General features: G+C 46.7%; 1 protein-coding gene across 8 annotated transcripts in view; it reads right to left on the bottom strand.

Moving 5' to 3' along the window:
* Nucleotides 1–14,767, bottom strand: part of LOC132388244 (nesprin-2-like) — a 284,356-nt gene that overhangs the window by 44,282 nt on the left and 225,307 nt on the right. For all 8 annotated transcript variants that reach the window (XM_059960628.1, XM_059960590.1, XM_059960605.1 and 5 more), the window contains one exon: nt 13,041–13,207. In XM_059960628.1, the coding sequence (XP_059816611.1) occupies nt 13,041–13,207 (167 nt within the window). The remainder of the gene's footprint in view (nt 1–13,040; nt 13,208–14,767) is intronic.

Raw genomic sequence — 14,767 nt, 5'->3', positions numbered from 1 at the left:
ATATATTCATAGTAATTTTAAAGGGCAAACACGAGGAAATCTGCAGGTGCTGGAAATTCAAGCAACACACACAAAAATGCTGGTAGAACACAGCAGGCCAGGCAGCATCTATAGGGAGAAGCGCTGTCGACGTTTCGGGCCGAGACCCTTCGTCAGGACTGACGGGTCCTGGCAAAGGGTCTCGGCCCGAAACGTCGACAGTGCTTCTCCGTATAGATACTGCCTGACCTGCTGCGTTCCACCAGCATTTTGTGTGTGTCAGAGTAATTTTATACCTTTGTACTGCACTGCTGTCACAAAACAAGTTTCACATCATATTATCCAGTAATAATAAATCTGATTCTTATTACAGACATTAATGTACACACATGTGCGTACATACTAATCAGTACATGGGCACAGGTAGACACACACAGACATTACCCTCTTCACACAGACAGTCAACACACACACCCAGACCACACACAGATATTATTACCTTGTACACACACGCAGATAGATATACAGATATCTCTCACACACACACACACACACTCTCTCTCTCTAGATAAGAACAATGCAGATATTGCAGACACACAGCCATACACGTACACACAGACACACACAATAGCAAAGCACAATAATCCAGATCACACATGGTCGTTACCCTATACACACACACACACGACAGACAGACAGAGAGACAGAGAGCCGAGAGGAAGCTCTGACGAATGGTGCACCCGGCGTTGCCAGTGCAGGCCATGCTTACCGTCTGGCCCCCGGATCAAGCTGCAGCATCCAGGTGGTACCTGGTCGGGAGCAGCGGAAACAGAGAGGGAAGGGGCCTCACTGGCAGGCAGCGATCATCTGTGTACTCACACAGGGAACTCTACACCCTCCCCCTCCCCTCTCAGGTTACATCAGAGAGCAGTCCAGCCGGATGACAAAGGGCAGCGGGTCCTGATCACCGTGGCAGCAGAGAGGCGGTCGGTCAGACACCCACAATGTGCAGTCGGCAGCGCTGGGATCGAGCCCAGTGCCGAGGAAGGCAGCGGCTTATAGCAGACAGCTGAGCCCAGCAACTGTCAGTGGCTGTGTAGCATGGGACAGGACCAGCCCTGTCAGCACGCACAGCACACACACAGAGGGACACATATATACTCACACACTCCCAGAGAAAGAGACAATCAAACCCACACTCAGAGACATGGGCACACACACAGACACACTCACAAAGACACAGAAACAGACACACAAAGATCAAAGTCAATTTATTATCAAAGTACGTTTGTTACCAAATACTACCTAAAGATTCATTTTCTCACAGGCATTTACAGGAAAATAAAGAAATACAATAGAATTTATGAAAAATTATAAGGAAGACTGACAACCAATTTGCAAAAGGAGACAAATTGCACACTCTCACACTCACACAGACACACACACACATACACACACACATACACACACACACAGACACACACTCTCACACTCACACACACACACACACACACACACAGAGACACACACACAGACACACACTCTCACACAGACACACACTCTCACACACACACACACACAGACACACACTCTCACACTCACACACACATACACACACTCTCACACACACACAGAGACACACACACACAGACACACACTCTCACACTCACACACACACACACACATGCACACGCGCACACACACACATACACATACACACACACAGAGACACACACACACATACACACACACACATACACATACACACACTCACACACACACACACACACACACACACACACACACACACACACACACACACACACACACACACACACACACAATCTTTGGCCCATCTGGTTCAAGCTGCTACTTCACTGCTCTGATCCTGACCTGGTTCTGTCTGTGTGGAGTCTGCATGTCTCTCCTCGTGACCCTGCTGGTTTCCTCTGGTGTTCTGGCCTCATAGAGCAGTTACAGCATAGGAGGCCCTTTGGCCCACATTGTACATGCTGATCATGTTGCCCAGCAACACTAATCATATTTGCTCACCTTAGATCCACATCTTCCTAAATTGTGCCTGCTTAGTCTTTGTCTAGTTTGGAATTTAAACTAATTGGGAGGGGGATGGGGTCCAGAGTGACAGGGATGAGAGTGAGGCAGTTGGTATTCAAGAAGATGCAGTTGTCGTGAGACTGTGAGGAAGGACAGGGAGATGATAGGGCAAAATTGCAGTCAGTTTGAAGTGCAATATGGGGGCAAAATCAAAAAGGGTGATGAACACAGGCCTGACGGTGTTACACACTCGGTAAACGCAATGAGGTAGATGATCTTGTAGTGCATTTAGAGATTGGCTGGTATGACACTGCAGGTATCACTGAGTCATGGCTGAAAGAAGATCATCACTGGGAGCATAACATCCAAGATACAAATTATATCAAAAGGTCAGGCAGGTAGGCAGAGAGGGTGGTGTGGCCTGTTGATAAAATTTGAAATCAAATCCTTAAAAAGAGCTGATATAGGATTGGAAGATGTAGAAACCTTGTGGGTAGAGTTAAGAAACTGCAAAGGTAAAAAGTCCCTGATGGGAGTTATTTACAGACAGACCCCTGAACAATAGACAGGATGTGAGATATAAATTACAACGGGGGATAGAAAAGGCATGTTAAAAGGGCAATGTTACAATAGACATAGGGGATTCCAGTATTCAGGTAGATTGGGAAAATTAGGTTGGTGCAGAATCCCAAAATAAGGTATTTGTGGAATGCATAGATGACGACTTTTTTAGAGTAGCTTGTGGTTGAGAGAACAAGGAGAAAATACAATTCTGGATTTGTTGTTTGTGTAATAAACCTGATTTGATCAGGGAAGTTAACATTTAAAAAATACCCTTAGGAGGCAGTGATCATAATACAATAGAATTCACTGTGCAGTTTGAGCGGGAGAAGCTAAAGTCAGATGTATCAGTATTGAAGTGGAGGAGAGGGAATTATAGTGGCATGAGAGGGGAGATGGCCAAAGTTGATTGGAAGGGGACACTAGCAGGGATGATGGCAGAACAGCAATGGTTGGAGCTTCTGGGGGCATTTGGAAGGTGCAGGAAAAATCCATCCAAAAGATGAAGAAATATTCTAAAGGGAGGATGAGGCAACTGTGGGTGACAAGGGAATTCAAAGACAGTGTTAAAGGAAAAGAGGGGGCATATAATATCACAAAAATACTGCGAAGCTAGAAGATTGGGAAGATTTTAAAAACCAACAGAAGGCAACTAAAAAAAAACCATAAGGAGAGAAAAGGTGAAATATGAAGGTAAATTTTTTTTCAGATATTCAAAGAGTAAAAGAGAGGCGAGAGTGGATATCGGACAACTGAATAATGATGCTGGTGAGGTAGTAATAGGGGTACGGAATGACAAACAAACTAGGAAGACTCTAGCAGTATGCCAGAAATTTGAGGGTCAGGCTGCAGAAGTGAGTGTAGTTACTATTATTAAGGACAAAGTGCTTGGGAAGCTGAAATGTCTGAAGGTAGATAAGTCACCTGGACCAGATGGACTATTGAAAGGGGTAGCTGAAGAGATCATGGAGGCATTAAAAATGATCCTTCTAGAATCACCAGATTCTGGAATGGTTCTGAAGGACTGGAACATTGCAAATGTCACTGCACTCTAAGAAAGGAGGGAGATAAAAGAAAGGAAACGATTGGCCAGTTAGCCTGAAATCAGTGGTTCGTAAGATATTGGAGTCTATTATTAGCAATGAGATTTCAGGATACTTGGAGACACATGATAAAATAGACCAAAGTCGGCATGGTTTCCTTCATGGGAAATCTTGCCTGACAAATCTGTTGGAATTTTTTGAGGTAATAACAAGCGGGTAGACAAAGAATAATTGATGGATGCTGTGTTCCTGGATTTTCAGAAGGCCTTTCTCAAGGTGCCGCACATGAGGCTGCTTAACAAGATTTGAGCCCGTGGTATGACAGGAAAGACACTAGCATGGATAGAAGATTTACTGACTGGCAGCAGGCAAAGAGTGAGAATAGAGGGGACATTTTCTGGTTGGCTGCCGGTGACTAGGAGTGTTCCACAGGGGTCTATGTTGGGACTGCTACTTTTGTGTTATTTGACTATGATTTGGATGACAAAATTGATGGCATTGTGGCCAGGTTTACATACAATACAAAGATAGGTGGAAGGGTAGGTAGTGTTGAGGAAGCAGTGAGGCTGGAAAAAGACAGACAGATTTGGAGAGTGGGCAAAGATGGGCAGATGGAATATAGTGTAGGGAAGTGCATGGTTATGTACTTTGATGGGAGGAATAAATGCCTAGATTATTTTCTAAAGGCGGTGAAAATTCAAAAATCAGAGGCGCTGAGGGACTTTGGAGTCCATGTGCAGGATTCCTTACAGGTTAACTTACAGGTTGAGTCAGTGGTAAGGAAGGCAAATGCAATGTTAGCATTTATTTCGAGAGGAGTAGAAAAACAAACAAGGATGTTGTGCTGAGGCTTTATAAGACATTGGTCAGACCACACTTGGAGTATCGTGAGCAGTTTTGGACCCCTTATCTAAGAAAGGGCGTGCTGGCATTGAAGAGGGTCTAGAGGAGGTTCACGAGAATGATTAAGGAATTAAAGGGTGGAAGTCTGGGCTGCGTTGGTTGTCTTTGGGCCTGTAACGTGCTGGAATTAAGAGGAACGAGGGGGATCTAGTGCAGGTAGGAATAGAAAGATCGCACGTATGAAGGACTTGCTGCAGGGGACAGAGTTTCAAATTCTTGGATCACTGGAACCTTTTCTGGGGAAGGGGTGACCATACAAGAGGGACGGGTTGCACCTGAATTCGAGGGGAACCGATATCCTGGCCGTGAAGTTTGCAGATGCTACTCGGGAGAGTTTAAATCGGTTTTGCAGGGTACTGGGAACCGGAAACCCCAGGTCAGTAAGGGAAGAATTGCACTGTATTGAAAGTATTGAAAGGCAAAATTGAAATAACAGGTACGATGGGTCGGATAGTTTGAAGTGTGTCTATTTTAATGCTAGGAGTATTATGCGTAAGGGTGATGAACTTAGAGCATGGATCAGTACATGGAACTGCAAAGTTGTAGCCATTACTGAAACTTGGTTGAGAGAGGGGCAGGAAAGTGTGATTAATTGTATCCAGTTTTCAAAGTTTTAGAAAAGGTAGAGGAAGAGGTAAGGGGGGGTGGGGTTAGAGTTGAACTACTAATCTAGGACAATATCACAGCTGCACTTGGGGAGACATAACAGAGGGGTCAGACACTGAGTCTGCTTGGGTGGAACTCAGGAATAGGAAGGGTGCAACCACAATCTACAGACCCCCCCCCCCCCAATAGCCTCCAGGACAGTGAGGAACAGATATGTAATCAGATTAAGGAAATGTGTAAAAATAGTAGGGTTGTTGTCAACTCCCTTAATATAAACTGGGACTTTCTTAGCTCAAGGAGTTCAGATGGGGCAGGATTTTTTAAGTGTGTCCAGGAAGGTTTGTTAAATCAATATGTGGATGGTCCATTGAGAGGGTCGGGCCACACTGGACCTGGTGTTGGGTACTGAGCCTGTTCAGGTGACTGACCTTTCAGTGGGTGGACAGTTAGGGGACAGTGACTGCAACTCTTTAACTTTCAGGCTAGCTATAGACAAGGATAGGTATGGTTCTTGTGGGACAGTTTTAAATTCCAGTTGAGCAAATTGTGAGGGCATTAGGCAGAAACTAAGAAAAGTTAATTGGGAACACCTTTTCTCTGGCAAGTCTGCATCAGACACGTGGAGGGTGTTTAAAGATCAATTGTGCAGAATACAGGAATGGTATGTTCCTGTTAGAAGGAAGGACAGGGATAGAAAGATAAAGGAGCCTTGGACGGCCAGAGAGGTAACACTCACAAAATGCTGGAGGAACTCAGCAGGTCAGGCAGCATCTATGGAAAAGAGTACAGTTGACGTTTTGGGCTGAGATGATGACCGTACTCTTTTCCATAGAAGCTACCTGGCCTGCTGAGTTCCTCCAGGATTTTACGTGTGTTGCTTGGATTTGCAGATTTTCTCATGTTTACAGGGAGGTGGTGAATTTAGTCAAGAAGAAAAAGGAAAAGTATGTAAAGCTTCGGAATTGAGGATCGAACGGAGCACGTGAGGAGCATAAAGAAGCCAGAAAGGAACTCAAGAAGGGAATTAGGAAAGCCGGGAAGGGCTATGAAAAGTCCTTGACAAGTAAGATTAAAGAGAACCCCTAGGGATTCTGTACATACATCAAGAGTAAAAGAATAACTTGAGAGAGAGACCATTTAAGGATAAAGCGGGGAACATTTGCTTGGATGCAGAGAGTGTGAGTGAGGTGCTTAATGAATATTTTGCTTCAGTATTTACCAAGGTAAAGGACATGAGAGACCAGGAGATCAGTGCTGAGTGTATAAATACATTAGGGCGTTTAGAGGTCGATGAGGAGGAAGTGCTGGACCTCCCAATGAATATTAAGGTAGATAGGTCCCCAGGGCCTAACAGGATTTACCCCAGGTTATTCAAGGAGGCAAAAGATGAGATTGCTGAGCCCTTGACCAGAGGAGTATCTTTGTGTCCTCCCTGGGCACAGACAAGGTTCTGGAGGACTAGCAAGTGGATCTCTATTGTATCTCTATTTAAGAAGGGAACAAGGGAAAATCCTGGGAACTATAAACCAGTAAGTCTCATGTCAGTTATAGGGAAATTGCTGGAGAAAATTCTTAGTGATAGGATATATGAGCATCTGGAAAGCCATAACCTAATTAGGAAGAGCCAGCATGGCAGCTCATGTCTTAACACCTTGTTTGAGTTTTTTGACAAGGTGAAGAGAAAGGTTGATGAGGGTAGGCAGTGGATATTGTGTACAAGGATTTTAGTAAGGTGTTTGACAAAGTCCCTCATGGAAGGCTAATCTAGCAGTTTAAGATGCATTGGATCTCCAGTGAATTGGCTGTTTGGATTCAGAACTGGCTTGCTCACAGAAGACAGAGTAGTGATTGAAGGGACTTGTTCGAGCTGGAAGTCTGTAGTTAGTGGAGTTCCGCAGGGATCTGTGCTGGGACCTCTGCTTTTGTGATGTATATAAATGACCTGGATGAAAATGTAGGCTAGTAAGTTTGCAGATGTTGCCAAGATTGGTGGAGTTGTGGACAGAGCAGAAGAATGGCAAAGGATACAGAGCAATATTGATCAGTTGCGAATATGATCAGAGATAGCAGTTGAAGCTTAACCCAGATAAATTTGAGGTGTTGCACCTCAGTAGGGAAAGTGCAAGGCTAGAGTACACTGTTCAGGGCAAGGCCCTTACCAGTGCTGCTGAGCAGAGGATTTAGCTGGATAAACTTGGATTGTTTTCTCTGGAGCGTCAGAGCCTGAGGGGAGATTTGATAGAGGTTTACAAGATTATGAGAGGCATAGAGAGAGTGGACAGAGAGTATCTGTTTCCCAGGGTTGCAATGTCTAATACCAGAGGCCATGCATTGAAGGTGAGAGGGTATAGGTTCAAGAGGGATGTGACGGGTAAGTTTTTTACTCAGAGAGTTGTGGATGCCTGGAATGCGTTGGCTGGTATGGTGGTAGGCCAGCAACTTTTAAGAGATGTTTGGATAGGCATATGGATGTAAGGAGGATAGAGGGATATGGACATGGTGTGGACAGGAGGGATTAGTGTTTGGGTGTTTTTGATTTGCGTTTTTGCTGGCTCGGCACAACACTGTGGGCCGAATGGCCTATACCTGTGCTGTACTCTTCTATATTTTCTATGAAACCTATCGGATATTGAAAGGCCTTGATAGAGTGGATGTGGAGACGTTTCCTGTAGTGGGTGAATCTAGGACCAGAAGGCACAACCTCAGAATAGAGGGACGTCCATTTAGAACAGTGACAAGGAGGAAATTGCTTAGTCAGAGGGTGGTGAATCCGTGGAATTCATTGCCACAGAACGCTGCGAAGGGCAAGTCACTGGCTATATTTACAGTGGAGGTTCAAAGGATTAGTCAGGGCATCAAATGTTACGGACAGAAGGCAGGAGAATGGGGTTGAAGGGGATAATAAATCAGACGTGATGGGATGGTGGAGCAGACCCAGTGGGCCAAATGGCCTACTTCTGCTCCTATGTCTTATGGTCTAAACGCCTCTTAAATATAGTGACTGTATTTGATGGCACCAGTTTCTTTTGCACATTAGTCGTTTGTCAGTCCTTTAACCTCTGATGTCTAGTTCTGGTCTCACCTTACATCAATGGGAAAAGCCTGCTTGCATTCATCCTATCTATACTCCTCATAATTTTGTATACCTCTATTAAATCTTCCCTCATTCTCCTACACTCCAGGGAATAAAGTCGTAACCTGGTTCAACCTTTTCCTAAAACTCAGGACCTCAAGTCCTGACAAGATCCCTGTAAATTTTCTCTGTAAACTTATTTCTAAACATTTAATCCTTGTAAACCTATCCCTCAAATCCCTTTAAACCTCCTTCCTTGCAGTTTACATTCCTCTTGTCTTTGACATTCTTCCCATGGGGAAAAAGTATCTGACTGTCTACCCTATCTCTGCCTCTGATTATGTCAGGTGTCCCCTCACTCCAGGAGGAACAAGCCCACCTCAGCAGATTGCACAGAAAAACTGCCGACATTTCGAGCGGACATTCTAGGTCACGACTGGGAGGGGGTGGGAAGATTGAGGAGGTTGGGATCAGATCAGATCCATTTATTTATCATATGTACATCGGAAACATACAGTGAAATGTGTCATATGCATTAACAACTAAGAGACCCAAAGATGCGCTGGGGGCAGCCCACATGTCACCCTACATGCCCACAATGTTCATCAGAATGACGCAAACAACAATAATAACAGCAGCAACAAATCTATAAATTTGCAACAACACAACTATTGTTGGCAGATTTTCAGGTGGTGATGGGGAGGCGTACGGGAGAGAGATAGACCAGCTGGTTGAGTGCTGTCACAGCAACAACCTTGCACTCAACATCAGTAATACCAAAGAACTGATAGTGAGCTTCAGAAAGGTTAAGACAAGGAAACACACACCAGTCCTCGCAGAAGGATCGGAAGTGGAGAGGGTGAACAATTTCAAGCTTCTGGGTGTCAACATCACTGAGGATCTATCCTGGGCCCAACTTATCAATGCAATTACAAAGAAGAACATAATAACATAGGAAATAGGAGCAGGAGTCGGCTATCTGACCCGTTGGGTCTGCTCTGCCATTCAATAAAATCATGGCTGATCTGGCCATGGACTCTTCTTCCCCATAACCCTTAAATCCCCTACTATTCAAAAATCTATCCAACCTTGTCTTAAATATATCTACTGGGGTCGCCTCACTGCTTCATTGGGCAGAGAATTCCCCAGATTCACCACCCTGGGGAACACAGTTCCTCCTCATATCCGTCCTAAATCTACTCCTCTGAATCTTGAGGATATGTCCCCTGGTTCTAGTCTCACCAATCAGTGGAAACAACTTTCCTGCCTCTATCTCTCCCTTTCATAATTTTATAAGTTTCTATTAGATCTCCTCTCATTCTTCTGAATTCCAGCGAGTACAGTCCTACATGACTCAATCTCTCCTCATAGTCTAACCCCTCATCTCTGGAATCAACTTCCTGAACCTCCTCTGCACCACCTCCAAAGCCAGTATATCCTTCCTCGAGTACGGAGACCAGAACTGCACACAGTACTCCAGATGCAGCCTCACCAGTACCCTGTACAGCTACAGCATAACCTCCCTGCTCTTGAATTCAATCCCTTTAGCAATGAAGGCCAACATCCCCTTTGCCTTTTTGATAGCCTGCTACACCTGCAAACCAACCTTTTGTGATTCATGCACAAGCTCTCCCAAGTCCCCATGCACAGCAGCATGCTGCAATTTTTTACCATTTAAGTAATAATCTACTCTTCCATTTTTTCTTCCAAAGTGGATGACCTTGTATTTACCAACACTGTACTCCATCTGCCAGACCCTTGCCCATTCACTTAACCTACCTATACCTCTCTGCAGACTCTCCGTATCTTCTGCACAATTTACTTTTCCACTCAACTTTGTATCATCAGCAAACTTAGATACACTACACTTGGTTCCCTCTTCCAGATTGTTAATGTATATTGTGAACTGTTGTGGGCCCAGCACCGACCCCTGCAGCACACCACTCACCGCTGATTGCCAACTGGAGAAACACCCATGTATCCCAACTCTCTGCTTTCTATTAGTTAACCAATTCCCTATCCATGCTAACACATCATCTTCAACTCTATGCATCCTTATCTTATGGATAAGTCTTTTATGTGGCACCTTATCAAATGCCTTCTGGAATTCCAAGTAAATAATATCCATCTGTTCCCCTCTATCCGCCGTGCTCGTTATATCCCGACATCGGCTATATTTCATTGGGAGTTTGAAGAGATTTGATACATCCCAAAAGACACTTGTAGATTTCTACAGATGTTCCGTGGGGAGCATTCTAACTGGCCACATCACCGTCTGGTATAGGGTGGTGGGGGCTCTGCACATGATCGAAATGAGCTGTTAAAAGTTGTAAACTCAGTCAGCTCCATCATGGGCACCAGCCTTCCCAGCATCCAGGACATCTTCAACGAGCGATGCCTCAAAAAGGCGCCATCCATTATTAAGGATCCCTGTCAGGACACAACCTCTTCTCATTGCTACCATCAGGGAAGTGGTACAGGAGCCTCAAAGATTCAGGAATAGGTTCTCCAATTTATGAATGGACATTCAACCCATGAACTTCTTTTTCTCTTTTTGCACTACTTATTTAATTTAACTTTATACAATATATATTTACTATAGTTTACAGTTGTTAATAAGTATTACACTACACTGCTGCTGCATAACAACAAATTTCACCAGAAATGTCAGTGATATTAAACCTGATTCTGATTCTGAAATCAAAACAACAGCCAAACAAACCCCTTTCCTCCCTTGCACCCATCCTCCCAGCCGCTCACAAGGACAGACTTCCAATCCCAGGGCAGGCTGCCTCTACGTGTGTAACAGGAATTTGCGCGTGTGTAACACAGGCTGTGCATATAATATGGATTGAGTATATAACAGGGACTGCATGTGTGTAAAAGGATTAGTGTCCCAGCACCGACTGTGGGTAGATTTGCTTCTGCCAGATGTTGAGGTAACACTCCCTCAGCTGTTGCCTCAGGGCAAAGGGTGGGAGACACCCCTCAGGAACACTCCCACCTCGCAGCAATGCATCAGTGAGGCCGCTGGCAAGTGCAACAGATGTCAGCTGTGTAAAGCTGCCTCAACAGGCTTATCCCACAATAGAGGATTATAGGCTGCTGAGTAAACACGCCCCACAGTCCCCCAGGCTTTGTGTGAGGGTTCCCTCTCAGACAGCCCTGGTCTGTTCACCAGACCGAGGAGAGGACAGATGGCAGCTTTCAGCCCAGTCCGATCCCTCAGATAGATCTGCAGCTCACACACAAAGCTAACAGGCACAAGAAGTTATAACGTCACTCACTGTGGAAGAGGGTAAGTCAGTACTATCGAGAGTGTGATCCTCCCTCAGTTCCACCTCTTCCCAAAGTACCACACCCACTGTGTGACCCTCCCTCAGTACCACCTCTTCCCAAAGTACCACACCCATTGTGTGACCCTCCCTCAGTACCACCTCTTCCCAAAGTACCACCCCCATTGTGTGACCCTCCCTCAGTACCACCTCTTCCCAAAGTACCACCCCCATTGTGTGACCCTCCCTCAGTACCACCTCTTCCCAAAGTACCACACCCATTGTGTGACCCTCCCTCAGTACCACCTCTTCCCAAAGTACCACACCCACTGTGTGACCCTCCCTCAGTACCACCTCTTCCCAAAGTACCACCCCCATTGTGTGACCCTCCCTCAGTACCACCTCTTCCCAAAGTACCACACCCACTGTGTGACCCTCCCTCAGTACCACCTCTCCCAAAGCACAGTCCCTCTCACAATGTGACCCTCCCTCAGTACCACCTCTCCCAAAACACAGTCCCTCTCACAATGTGACCCTCCCTCAGTACCACCTCTTCCCAAAGCACAGTCCCTCTCACAATGTGACCCTCCCTCAGTACCACCTCTTCCCAAAGTACCACACCCACTGTGTGACCCTCCCTCAGTACCACCTCTCCCAAAGCACAGTCCCTCTCACAATGTGACCCTCCCTCAGTTCCACCTCTTCCCAAAGTACCACACCCACTGTGTGACCCTCCCTCAGTAACACCTCTCCCAAAGCACAGTCCCTCTCACAATGTGACCCTCCCTCAGTACCACCTCTCCCACAGCAGCACCTCTCCCTCAGTTCCACCCCTCCCAGTGTGACCCTCCCTCACTAATGTCCCTTTTTTCAACAAAACTATAAAAGTTTATTTACAGCACAAATACACAAGGTACAAACATTCAGTATTTACAACACAGCGAGCGCTCTCAAATTAAAATATGTTTACCACCGTCTATTAGATAATCAATACCCGGGGGAGTCCATCGCTCCCGGGAGGCCTCCAATGTACCCAGTGTGTCCACATGCTCCCTCTCCAAGGACAGCCGGGCGTGAATGCATCCTCGTAAAAGGGGCAGGCGGTCAGCCCAGGCAGCATCTTCCATCCACTTCCCACTGCTTCAACCTGTGAATGGCCATCTTCACCAGGCCCAGGAGCAAGCCCACCAGGAGATCCTCCTCGCAACTCACCCCTTCCGTACTGGGTGCCCGTATACAAGGAGCGCAGGACTAAAATGCAGCCAGACCCTCGGCAGCAGCTCTCTGAGAACCTCAAAGAGCGGCCGTAACCTCTCACGTCCTGTGGGAGCGTGGCACACCGACTCCTCCCGCCCACAGGTGGGCTGTCAGGGAACCTGCTCAAAAACCTGCCGTACGGTACTGCCCGCCGTAACACCTTCCACCCCAGCTCCCCAATGTACAGGGGAAGGACCCCGACGAAAAGAGACTTCCACCGGGGACCTCCTCTGCTGCCCTCCCTCAGCCCCACAGTTCACCTGTCGACCTCTTCGTTGTTCCCCTCACCTGGAGTCGATGAGCTGGTTGAAGTGTCCCCACCGAGCCGCGATGCTCTGCAGTTTGCTGTCGACCTCGCTAGCCCGGGCTGGATCACATGCCTCCTTCAGCCCTTCTCCCAGCCTCTGCACCATCTGTCTGCTGGTCTGCCATCGTGCAATCTCCGCCGCACAGTCCTGTCATACACATATGCACATCGACATTGTATCAGCAGGGAGCACACACCCCAGGGGGATGGTGGGGAAGGAGGGGTAGGACTGAAATCCTGTGGTTAAACTGCCTGATTCCCCACTCACAAAGGCCCTCTTCACCAGACCCAGACCCAACCTCCATGTTGGTCACTCCACCAGGCCCTCCTCTCCGGCCACTGGCCCCTCTACCTGCAGCCTCCCCCTGTCCCCCAATCCACCAGCCCAGCAGCAAGGTCTCACCCCGATTCAGGAATCTACAGTCCTTGCTCTCTCTAGGCTCCCACAGCTCACTGTGTGAGGGGGTGTTTACCTGATAGGCTGCTTAAACCTCCTTATCCCCGTCTCCATCCCAAGGGAGGTAATCTCTCACATTGCCAAGCGCATTAGCGAAGTAGTACGGGATCCTCACCACGTCACAAGGAGTGCTGCACGCTGAATATAACCCTACAGTTTCTAGACCCCTCCCCCCCACCGTTTTCCTCTCTGCTATCGGATTTCTGAACAGTCCGTGAACACTGCCTCATATTTGCTCCCGTTTGCACGACTTATTATTGTTGTATATTTCCTTTTGTAATTTCTAGTAATTTTTTATGTCTTGCACTGTACTGTTGTCACAAAACAACATATTTCATGACAACACACACACACAAAGTGTTGGAGGAACACAGCAGTCCAGGCAGCATCTACAGAGGGGCACAGACAGTCGACCTTTTGGGCCGGAGACCCTTCGTCAGCATTTCACAACATATGTCAGTGAGAATCAACCTAATTCTGATTCTCTGTCTCTGTCCGCCACCTCCTCTGGAGGCAATTCCCCAAGATGGAAGGTGGCTTGCTTCAGTGCGGACTCTGCAGGTCCAGCTCATGGGCTCTGCAAACTCTGCCTCGGGTGGGATTTGCTGGGAGGGCGTTTGTGCCGGAATGCATTAGAACACCGCCCTACAGCACAGTATAGGCCCAGGATGTTGTGCCCACATTTTAACCTATTCCAAGATCAATCTAACCCTTCCCTCCCACACAGGCCTCCATTTTTCTTTCATCCACATGACCATCGAAGTCCCCACAGTTCTTGAACTCAATTCCTCGACTAATAAAGACCACCGCCATCTTAAGCACCTTAGCAACTTGCATGGCATCTTTGAAGGATGTACAGCTGCGGACCCCAAAACCCTCCTGTTTCTCCACGCTTCTAAGAACTTGCTTTCAAATTTGACCTTCCAAAGTGAATCATTTAACACTCTTCCCGGGTTGAACTCCATCTACCAGTTCTCAACCCAGCTCTGCACCCTGTCAGTGTCCCATTGTAAACCATGACAACACCCACAGCTCCAGCATCACTTCCGCTGTTTGTCCACCACATACAGGCAGAACATTAGAGCAGTGTTTAGCGTAACACTACCAACAACTTGGGTTCAATCCCACCACTGTCGGTACAAAGTCTGTGCATGCGAGTGGGTGTGGGGAGGGAGGCTTGCTGTGTTGTTATTGTTTGTTGCTTGTTGTGTTCCTGCGCTGCTCTACCAAGCTTTGTGGGAATTTTACCTT

This window comes from Hypanus sabinus, chromosome 2 (assembly GCF_030144855.1).
Source record: "Hypanus sabinus isolate sHypSab1 chromosome 2, sHypSab1.hap1, whole genome shotgun sequence".
Classification (NCBI taxonomy): domain Eukaryota; kingdom Metazoa; phylum Chordata; class Chondrichthyes; order Myliobatiformes; family Dasyatidae; genus Hypanus; species Hypanus sabinus.
The sequence above is the reverse complement of the archived record's forward strand: the minus strand, read 5'-3'. Positions and strand labels throughout refer to the sequence as shown.